The 11364-nt window shown below is 38.2% G+C and overlaps 1 protein-coding gene across 1 annotated transcript; it reads left to right on the top strand.

Moving 5' to 3' along the window:
- Positions 1 to 3065: 3065 nt before the first annotated feature.
- Positions 3066 to 10885, top strand: LOC118343957 (probable NAD(P)H dehydrogenase (quinone) FQR1-like 2). The gene is made up of 2 exons (XM_035683389.1): positions 3066 to 3800; positions 10351 to 10885. The coding sequence occupies exons 1-2, from the start codon at positions 3256 to 3258 to the stop codon at positions 10577 to 10579; spliced, it is 774 nt and encodes a 257-aa protein (XP_035539282.1). The 5' UTR covers positions 3066 to 3255; the 3' UTR covers positions 10580 to 10885.
- Positions 10886 to 11364: the final 479 nt, after the last annotated feature.

Below are 11364 nucleotides of genomic sequence, written 5' to 3'. Positions count from 1 at the left end.
ATTGATCACAATAAGAAAAAAAAACATAATAATATAGGGCAAAAAATTCGAAATCAAGAGTTGACAACTCACTCTAATGGGTCAATAGTTGACTATAACTCAAGAACATATTGAACAAATTATATCCGAATAAAGATATTGATCACAACAAGAGAAAAAACATAACAATAGAGGGCAAAGGCTTCAAAATCAAGAGTTGCCAACTCATCCCAATTGGTCAACAATTGAGTAGAATTCAAGAACTTATTGAACAAATATAGTGATGACCAATATATCCTAGTAAAGACAATAGAGAGAACAAGAAAGAATTTTTTTATTTATAAGCCGGTGTAGATAACATAATTAGTAAAGTACTTACATGTCATAATTTGATTTAGAAGAAAAATTTTAAAATTTGAATCTTATAAATCAAATTTTACAATTTAAGTGATGTGGATGATGTGTTCTATACACTGGTTTAAAAATAGAATAACTTAATAAGAAAAAGACATCATAACAAAGGCAAATAGAGTTTAAATTTGGAGATGTTATAACCTTAAGCAATCAATAATTCAATATAGGTTAGAAATAAATTCATATAATAATATCAATAGATGCAAGCACAGCCAATGGAGAAAACATGAAAAAAGAACCTAAAGCCATTGAATGATTAATCAATAGTGACCATAACCTCTAACTCAAAAGCAATTCTCTATAGCTTGATTTTTTAAGATATATCACACTTTCAATATCTCTCAGCAAAGCCAACAAAGAAAACAAGAGAAAAGTATAATAAACTTATAACATAACTGAAGTGTAGAAAGCATATATGGGGGTCCAGAATGGTCAATGGTTCAGTAGAGGAAAGAGGTACAACCATCATGAGATGAATTGAGATGAGTTGATGACTTGAGATGACTTGAGATGAATTGAGATGGATTGTGAATAATAATGAGATGAGTTGTGAATAGTAATGAAATTTATGAGTTAAAATTGCTGAATAGTAATGAATAGTAATAAAATGAGTTGAGATGAGTTGAGATGAGTTGAGATGAGCTAAGATGACTTGCGAATCCAAACGTCTCCTAAATCTCGGTTGCCTTTGTGAAACCTTCCACAATGAAAATAGTCATTCAGGTTACCCTGCCATAGAGATCGAGCCCCTCTCCACAATGCCCTGATTTTATACTCTCAAAATTCAACCATCATCACACCTTATTACAATAGAAATATAGCCCTAACAACGGTCTGTGCATATAAACACCCCAAACTGCAAAATATTTGTTCAAACAAGAAAATCAAGACCAATGCAATAGAGTGATCAAATGATTAATCAAAATCTACCAAAACAATCACATGAAACTTGAGATATGCAAAACACCTTATAGACAAGATATACAAAAAAAAAAGATGGAGTATAGACAAGTCACAAAATTTATAGCTTGGTAACAGTATAGACATGAACCAGTCCAATAAAATTGATTTACATGCTTATACCAGATCATTATAGTCCAGTGGTTGAAGATAATCAACTATAGATAGCATAAAGCGAAGTTAATATATCACAAATGATAGCCCAACGGTCGAACAAAATCATAGCCCAGCGTTCAAACGAAATCATAGGCCAATAGTCACAAGTCCTCGTAGCCCAGTGGTGGAACATAAATCATAGATATGTGGTCAAAGATAATCGACCACAGATGGCATAAACCGAACTTTATCTATCACAAATCAGCCAAAATACTCAGAAAATCTCATGCTCATAAACCCTATACATTTCTCTAACAAGCACTAATAGATATCCAAATTTATACAACAGATTTTGTCAATGAAGAATACAAATTTTCGATTAATTCGGTGAAACCAACAAAGGAATTCAAAAGGATTTATGAGGCTTATATATATATATATATATTTATATGAGAGCGCGGTGGAAAAAATTACCGAAAACAATTTTTTTTTTAAAGTGTGAAATGTGAGATAGTGAATAATAACTGATAAGAAGAATTATTCAAAAAATAAGCCCTAAAACGCTTAGCGGTGAAACTGATTACTCCGTCAAATTCTTGACCATATATCTTAATAAAAAATCATGGATGCCCGATGGAGATGCTCTTATAGTTTTATGTTAACTTTAGGATTTAGCTGATTTGTAGACGGATAAGATTTACACAAGAGTTAATTGAAAACTTGTGGCAATTTCATATATTACGACGCGTCAACTTTATTTTTTGCGAAAAATCAATATATTTTTTGAAATGATAAATAAGTTTTTCATAACAAAGAGTAGACTTTATATTTAAAAATATAAAAATTGTAAGAAATTTGAAAGGGCACTACGGGTGACACTTTTAACTTTTTTCTTTTATGTTTTTTTTTTGAAATTTGTGTTTTATTACAAAGAACTTATTTATTATTTGATTTTTCAACATTATAATTCACATTTGATAATATGTGAAGTTAATGGATCTTTTTTTATTAATATTAAGAGAAATGCTTTACTAATAAAGATATTAACAAAAATAAATTTATAAATTAAGATGATTTGGTTAAATTCTAATTTTCTTTTTTAATTTTAAAATAAATCCAACGTAAAGATGGATACAGATTAAAACTTTATTTTTGTACAATATTTTCTTCTAGCTCTCTTAATTATTAATCGATACGAAAGTAAAAAATCTTTTCATAATTAAGAGTACTAGCATCAAATTATGTATCTGTATATGCATTTACATATTTGTTTAATATGAGCTTAAATTAGATTGTATTGGATTATATATATTCAAAAATTTGCATAATTATAAATAATATTTTTATAAATTTAAAGATGTACTGTTTACTCTCTAAATCTTATTTTATTATTTTTTTTCTCTTCTTTCTCTACCAACTGATAGAATTTTAGGAAAAAATTTTTAGTGAGTGCTAAATGATAAAATTTGTAGCTGTACTAATTGCAAAATATAAAAAAAAAAAAAATTGGAAAAAAACAAATAATAAACTAAAAAACACATAATCAGATATAAAAGTTTTTCTTAATACGCAATATTAATCTTTAAAAAATATGATTTTACATATAGAGAATCAATAATTAAGGTAACACTATTCAGAACAGTCCTAGACTCCTACTCGAGAGCAATTCAGATCCCAACTTCCAATGCCCAAAGGTCAGTCTGAATTCACCTGAAACATTTCAGGAAACATTCCTCAGTATCCAGAATCGGATCAGAGATTCTCCAGGTTTGGTCCCGATCTGTCCCCATTTAAAGGAATTCCTCGATGGGGAAGGGAGGCGGCTGTGTTCCAAGCAAGAAGAAAGTACCTTCAGCCGTCGCTGCTGCCGATGCCAGTGGCTCGAGGAACGCGCCGATCCCGGTCGAGGACGAGCCCCATGGCGCTGAGCCAAACGCCACGGTCGAAACTACGACCTCAGGTCCAATTGCAAAGCTGAAAATCTTCATAGTCTTCTACTCGATGTACGGACACGTGGAAGGCCTGGCCCGACGGATGAAGAACGGTGTGGATGGGGTCGACGGCGTCGAGGGAGTTCTTTACAGGGTTTCGGAGACGTTGCCGAGCGAGGTGTTGGAGCAGATGAAGGCGCCGCCCAAGGATGACGGGATCCCTGAAATAACGGCGGCGGAGCTGGCTGCGGCTGATGGGCTTCTTTTCGGGTTTCCGACGAGGTACGGGTGCATGGCCGCGCAAATGAAGGCGTTCTTTGACTCGACGGGGCAGCTCTGGAAAGAGCAGAAGCTCGCGGGTAAGCCGGCAGGCTTCTTCGTTAGCACGGGCACCCAAGGAGGCGGCCAAGAAACCACTGCGTAAGCATACTTTAACCAAGTGGATTATGGATACTGCATCATTGTATTTGTGCATTTAGTCTGTTTGAAGGATTGCTTCAGTGGCGTAGAAGACCATGATAATTGTTCTCTAACTCATAATGGGGTTAATATATTTATTTGAAAAAATGTCTGCGTATAAAATGACGTTCAAACCATAGTCATAGGATGACGTTCAGATTTTCTAGTTATAAAATATTTGTGTTCTCTGACTCAAATGTCAGTGTGATCCTCGATAAGGCTTCTAGTATAAAATGACGTTCAAGTCACACTCCACTGACTATTTGGTGGTGTCATTTGTCATGAGCTTGGGGTCTTGCATGGCTGTCATGAAAATGGGGGTTAAAAGGCTGTCAAGGTGAATTAGAATATTATGGGTATAGAATTGTACTTCTCCGTAAAAGAGTTGTTGCTCTCATTAGTAGGTGCTCGCCTAATTCTTTCAGAAAGATATCCGGTAAGTTTTAGAGGCAGGAAAGTGCGTGGCATTTTTTGCCTCTGCCACTGACTATCTATCAGACATTTGCTTCATTCCGGGGATTTATATAATCTGTATCTAAAGAGACGTGGGAACATGATTATCAGCGTTCGGAAGAATGCATGTGTCCTGTGATGTTAAAGTTGGGAGGCCAAGTTAATATGGGCTCTTTTTAATGCAATGTGGCTGTCTTTGAAAAGAGATTGGAAAAAAAAGGAAGTTACCTACATTGAAAATCTGTTTCACATTTGGGTCACTAACATTAGCTATTCTATATTACAGATATATAAGCTGGTTTTTATTCTGATAAGTTCTTAGCCCACTTATTGTGAAGAATCGGTTATTCCAATACCCATAGTTCAATTAGGAGTAGAAATGCTAGTGTGCTACATTTCTATACTCCACACATGCATATGTACATGTGCTTGATGGAAACTGTTTTGTAATGTCTTAATAATCCTTGTTTTTTTACTTTCTTTCGTTAAATGGGTTTCTACTCTATACGGAAGAATGCTGTTGCTTGATTCTACTTCACAAAAGGTTTTATCAGTTTCCAATACTGCAACATGAAATAATTTTTACTAAATATATTCTGAAGAGATGAGACTCCTACTATCAAAATGAACTAGTAAGTTTCTGTCGTCTATTACTATGATTGTAGTATGGATTATTGCTTTCATCATGAGGGCAGAATTTTCTACAGGACTAAGATTTTGAAAGTCAGAAACTTCAGAGCACGGAAAATTTTGCACATTATCAATATTTCCTTTTATCCTATTGAGCTCACAACAGACTCAGATACTCAAGGCTCCACCAGATAAAAACGAAATGGTGCAATAACATGCATGCTTTCCATTCTGTTAGGATTTGTTAGATTTGTCAGAACATTCTTTCATCCTTCCTTGCACGATGTAATCTATATATATATTACGTACTGTAAATAAAATAGATACAGAGAATACTTAGAAAACTTTTCTTCCATTACTCTGCTTTTGCCAACCTCGAGCTCTTTTTCGTGCTACTCTCAACATGGTATCAGAGAAATGAGCCAATCTACCTCTGACACCGACTCAGAAAATTCTCCAGAATCCAATACCACCATGCCTCGCAATACTGAAACCAATCCCGAAACCAATCCTCATAACCCTGCCAGTCCTTACTACATTCAGCCCGGTGAAGGGGCTTCAAACCCACTCGTTCCAGACCTACTCACAACAGAGAACTACGTAATATGGGCTAGGACAATGCGACGGGCTCTCAATATCAAAAATAAACTTGGATTTATCGACGGCAAACTTCCCAAACCAGCAAGCACTACTGACCCCCTATATGCTCCGTGGGAAAGATGCAACGATATGATCATTGCCTGGATCCAACATTCAGTTGGTTCAGAACATCGGTCGAGCATCGCCCATGCAGATTCAGCAGCCACTGTGTGGAATGACCTTCGGGATAGGTTCTCAATCCAAAATGCTCCACGCATTTTTCAATTAACCAAATCTATTTCTACTCTTACGCAGGAAGAATACTCTGTCAGCCAATACTATAACAAGCTCAAAAGCTTCTGGGATGAACTGGAGATTTATGAACCCATGCCTCTCTGTACATGTGGTTCGGTGACAACTCTCATGAAATACACGCACCGCAACAAAGTCATGCAGTTCCTCATGGGACTCAATGACTCTTACGATGCTATCCGAGCTCAAATCCTACTTCATGATGATCTCCCTGCACTCAACCGCGTCATCTCCCTCGTCCAGCAGGAAGAACGGCGTAGGCAGCTTCACTCACCCTCAATGCCCGTTGCCATGATTGCCAGAGTTCCAGACCAACGGAATTTTCCTTCCTCACGCAAAGACCGCCTATTTTGTTCACATTGCAACATTTCTGGACATTCTCTAGAACGCTGCTTCAAGGCCAATCCTCATCTTCCAGTGTGCTCTCATTGCCACATTCCAGGCCATACCAAAGAAAAATGTTATAAACTCAACGGTTTTCCCCCTGGCCACAAGCACCACAATAAGTATAAATCATTTGCTAACCAATCTACTCTTGAACAGGAACAAATCAACCATGGACCACCTATTACTCAGGAGCAGTATAGTCATCTCCTTGCTCTACTCCATCATTCTAATCCAACTACCTCCACATCCGCAGCCAACCATGCCAGCGTCTCTGATCCTCCTCAAGTGTCTGGTATCTCCTTTTGCAACTTCACTCATTCACGACAGATAGACATAGATGCCACTTGGATTATTAACACTGGAGCTACAGATCACATGATCTGTAACCCATCCCTTTTCACTCACAACGTTACTTCTGTTTCACATACCATTAAACTTCCAAATGGAGCCACAACTGCAGCTACACATCTTGGTGACATCCGGCTTACAAATTCCTTGACACTTAAAAATGTCTTATGTGTCCCTGCATTTTCATTCAATTTAATTTCAGCAAGATCATTAACCACTCATTCATCTTGTTGTCTAATTTTTTTCTCAAATTGTTGTTTTATTCAGGACCTTTCATCTTGGATGACGATTGGACTGGGGAAGGTGCATAATGGCTTGTATCACCTCCAAATGCCAAGGCCAAACTCTACTACTTCACGTCAATTTGCTGCTTTCCATTCAAATATTGTTAATTCCTCCAATGTTTCCAAACTTGATGAATTTGAATTATGGCACTATTGGTTTGCACACAGTTCAATGACTCAGCAAATACTCAATGACATTTATAAAGACAAATCCAAACCCAAAGTGTTTTCCAAAAGTCCCTGTGAAATATGTCCAATTGCAAAACAACACAAGCTACCTTTTCCTTCATCATCCATCACGGCAACCAACCCTTTTGATCTTATCTCATCAGATATTTGGGGCCCAAATAAGACATATGCATATAATGGTGCTCGGTACTTCCTCACAATTGTTGATCAACATACCCGTTGCACTTGGATTTATATCCTTCAAACCAAATCACAGGCTCGTCAATCTCTTCAAAATTTCTTTTCTCTAGTTGAGACTCAATTTGCAGCAAAAATCAAAATAGTTCGAACCGATAATGGAGCTGAGTTTCACATGCCAAATTATTTCCAATCCAAAGGTGTCACACATCAATTAACATGTGTCGCCACACCTCAACAAAACGCTCTAGCTGAGCGTAAACATCAGCATATTCTCAACGTTGCAAGGGCCTTAAGATTTCAATCCGGACTTCCCATGCACTATTGGCCTGATTTTATCCACACTGCAGTCTACCTAATAAACCGAACCCCCACCCCTCTCCTGCATTTCAAATCCCCTTTCGAACTCCTATATAAAACTAAACCCAATTATCTTCATCTCAAAGTATTCGGCTGCCTTTGTTTTGCTTCCACACACAATCATGCCCGCTCCAAATTTGACCCAAGAGCTCGACGATGCTTATTCCTTGGCTACCCGTATGGAGTCAAAGGATATAAGCTTCTTGATATTAACACAAACCAGATATTTTTATCTCGCGACGTCATATTTCATGAAGCAATTTTCTCTCTAAAACACACCAACCCAATCCATGCTTCCGTGCCAAACAATGGCTCACAACAGACTCCACTCCAATACAATATTCAGTTTAATACCCCATATCCCACTTCCCTTGATACATCCATCCCAACCTTCCAGCATTACACCCCTCCTACGTCCTCCACCTCCTCCACTCAATCAAATTCCTCTCCACCCCTTGAAACAACAAATCCAGATCACCAACCCACTCAAGGTTCGAACCTCACCAATTTCCCAAGACGTTCAAATAGACTCAGAAAAGCCCCAGCTTATCTACAAGATTTTCATTGTCAGCAAGTCACTGCCCCTGCCGCTCTCCAATCAACAACCAAGCATGAAGATCACGGTCCTCTCAACAATCCAAAGGTAATTTTCCCTCTCACTTCTGTTCTCTCTTACCACACCCTTTCACCCTCTTTCAAAGCTTTCACAACCTCCATATCTATGCACCAAGAACCAACTTCTTACACACAAGCTGTCAAAGAGCCAATATGGCGTGCAGCAATGGAGCAAGAGCTCACTGCTCTTGAACTTAATGAGACATGGTCCATGGTTGATCTATCTCCTGGCAAGAAACCGATTGCATGTAAATGGATTTACAAATACAAATTCAATGCAGATGGGTCCATTGAACGTGCCAAAGCCAGATTAGTCGCAAAGGGTTTCACACAACGTGAAGGTATAGATTTCCACGATACATTTTCCCCAGTTGCTAAAATGGTCTCCATTCGCTGCCTTATTGCAGTAGCTGCCATTCAAGGTTGGGACCTTCAACAGCTGGACATCAATAATGCATTCCTATATGGAGAGCTCGACGAAGAACTCTATATGAAGCCCCCTCCTGGACATCCCTCAGCTAAGACAAATCAGGTTTGTCATTTACACAAAAGCCTTTATGGTTTGCGCCAAGCGTCTCGACAATGGAACACAAAACTGTCTTCTTCCTTAGCTGAATTCGGCTTCATCCAGTCCAAAGCAGATTACAGTCTATTTACCAAGCAAACGCATGCTTCTTTCACTGCACTTCTTATTTATGTCGACGACATAATTTTATTAAGCTCTGACCCCACCTCCAGCAACAATGTGAAGTAGTTTCTTGCCACCAAATTCAAGATCAAAACATTGGGTCCACTACGCTACTTCCTCGGCATGGAGATAGCTCGCTCTAAGACAGGGATTCAGTTGTGTCAGCGCAAGTATGCACTCGATATACTCTCCGAAACAGGATTACTCGCAGCCAAGCCATCCCCCTTGCCCATGGAGCCGAATCTCAAACTCACAAAGGATGATGGAGATTTATTTCATGAACCATTTCTATACAGAAAATTAGTTGGTAAATTACTTTACCTCACCAACACAAGACTTGACCTGAATTATAGCGTCAATCTACTCAGCCAGTTCATGGAGAAACCACGAATGCCTCATTACAATGCACTCATCAAAATACTCAGATATATCAAGGGCAATCCGGGTCAGGGAATATTTTTCTCCAACAACTCCAACCTTGAACTCATTGCCTATTCGGATGCTAGTTGGGCCAATTGTCCTGATACACGGAAATCCACCACTGGTTTCTGCGTATTCCTTGGTCACTCCCTCATCTCGTGGAAGTCAAAGAAGCAGAACACTATCTCTCTTTCCTCGGCAGAATCCGAATACCGTGCGATGGCTGCGGTTGCTTGTGAACTTACATGGTTACGTTACTTTCTACATGATTTACGCATCGACATATCTACTCCTGCAACCTTATATTGTGACAACTTAGCAGCGTTGCACATTGCCGCCAATCCCGTGTTTCATGAACGCACGAAACACATCGAACTCGACTGCCACCTGGTTCGAGACAAAATATTGGCTGGCCAAATTTCCACTGCCCATGTTCCTTCTTCCAGTCAATTAGCGGATCTGCTCACTAAACCAATACACTCCCCGAACTTCAATCGATTGCTGTACAAGATGGGAGTAATCAACATTTACTCTCCATCTTGCGGGGGGCTATTGAGCTCACAACAGACTCAGATACTCAAGGCTCCACCAGATAAAAACGAAATGGTGCAATAACATGCATGCTTTCCATTCTGTTAGGATTTGTTAGATTTGTCAGAACATTCTTTCATCCTTCCTTGCACGATGTAATCTATATATATATTACGTACTGTAAATAAAATAGATACAGAGAATACTTAGAAAACTTTTCTTCCATTACTCTGCTTTTGCCAACCTCGAGCTCTTTTTCGTGCTACTCTCAACATATCCTAATGTTTTTATTGAGTTAGCGGAGGTTGGTTTGGCAGTTGCTTGAGCTTCATCAGAGTACTTCATATGCCTAAAGTTGTGGGTTCCGTATAAATTTTCGTTTATCAAAGTATTTTTGCAGATAGGAATTGAAGGATTGTTTCTCTGTGTTCATAAGTGCATCTGTTCATTCTTTTCTTAGTTTTGATGATTGTTAACATCAGTGTAAATAGTTTGAGAGAAAATATTCAAATGGTTTCCATTCTCCTAATGACTGCAGTTGGACAGCAATCACCCAGTTAGCGCATCACGGAATGCTGTTTGTTCCCATTGGGTACACCTTCGGAGCTGGGATGTTCAAGATGGACTCAATTCGAGGGGGTTCACCATATGGTGCTGGAGTTTTTGCTGGAGATGGCACAAGAGAGCCTAGCGAAACAGAACTGGCAATCGCGGAGCATCAGGGCAAGTATATGGCTGCAGTACTCAAGAGGCTCAACGTTGCATGATGGTCACATACTACACAGTTCATAAGTATATACATGGTTCCAGCTCATCAAATCATAAATATTCGTTCCTTGATTGGTCTTTGGAATTTCGGGTACACCATAGTCAATATATTTCCTATCTCTTCTCTCTCTCTCTCTCTCTCTCTCTGTCTCTCTTCTTCTCTTTGAAAAGCTGTACATGTTTTGGAAAATTCTTCTGCTTGATTCATTAATAATTATGTGAACTTGTCCAATTGCTTTTCATGTACACTTTATTCTATGACATGAAATTGAAATGAGTAGATTGTATCAAGAAGATTAGCATCTCGACAAGTCACCTAGACCAGTTTTGATTAGTTTAAGAATTGTATTGAATTTAATTCACACTTCACAGCAATATTCTTGTCTTCCAAACCCTGTAAAGGATGAAGATTTATTCCAGATTCCCATCAAGAAATTAAAAGAATAGAAAGAATAAAAATGTAACAGATTCCTCTTCTCAAACCAAACGACATGCTTCTTTCACAAAAAGGAGAAGAGAGCACGAAAGTAGTGAGAGTTATCGAATAAAATGACAACTTTAGTGATTCGGTGGTCATATTACAACCAAGCTAATGGTTAAGAATATGCTGAGCTGGCATACCGGAGCCCTTGATTTGTTATAAACAGCCAAGATTTTGTGAAACTCCACACAGGCAGTTCAAGGGAAATGGGGGAAGCAAAGAGAACCGATTCCCTCGTATAGAAACGAAGATTTATTATAAAAAAGAAACGACGATTTGTACCGCATATTTATTTATTTTAAA

This window comes from Juglans regia, chromosome 12 (assembly GCF_001411555.2).
Source record: "Juglans regia cultivar Chandler chromosome 12, Walnut 2.0, whole genome shotgun sequence".
In the NCBI taxonomy this organism is placed as follows: domain Eukaryota; kingdom Viridiplantae; phylum Streptophyta; class Magnoliopsida; order Fagales; family Juglandaceae; genus Juglans; species Juglans regia.
Note: the sequence above shows the minus strand (reverse complement) of the source record. Positions and strands in the feature narration are given on the sequence as shown.

What these genes read in the sequence shown, in the direction of transcription:
- LOC118343957 (XM_035683389.1), top strand. Translation starts at nt 3,256, where the DNA reads ATGGGGAAGGGAGGCGGCTGTGTTCCAAGCAAGAAGAAAGTACCTTCA. An exon ending in GGCGGCCAAGAAACCACTGC is followed by an intron (nt 3,801 to 10,350) that starts GTAAGCATACTT and finishes TAATGACTGCAG; the next exon opens with TTGGACAGCAATCACCCAGT.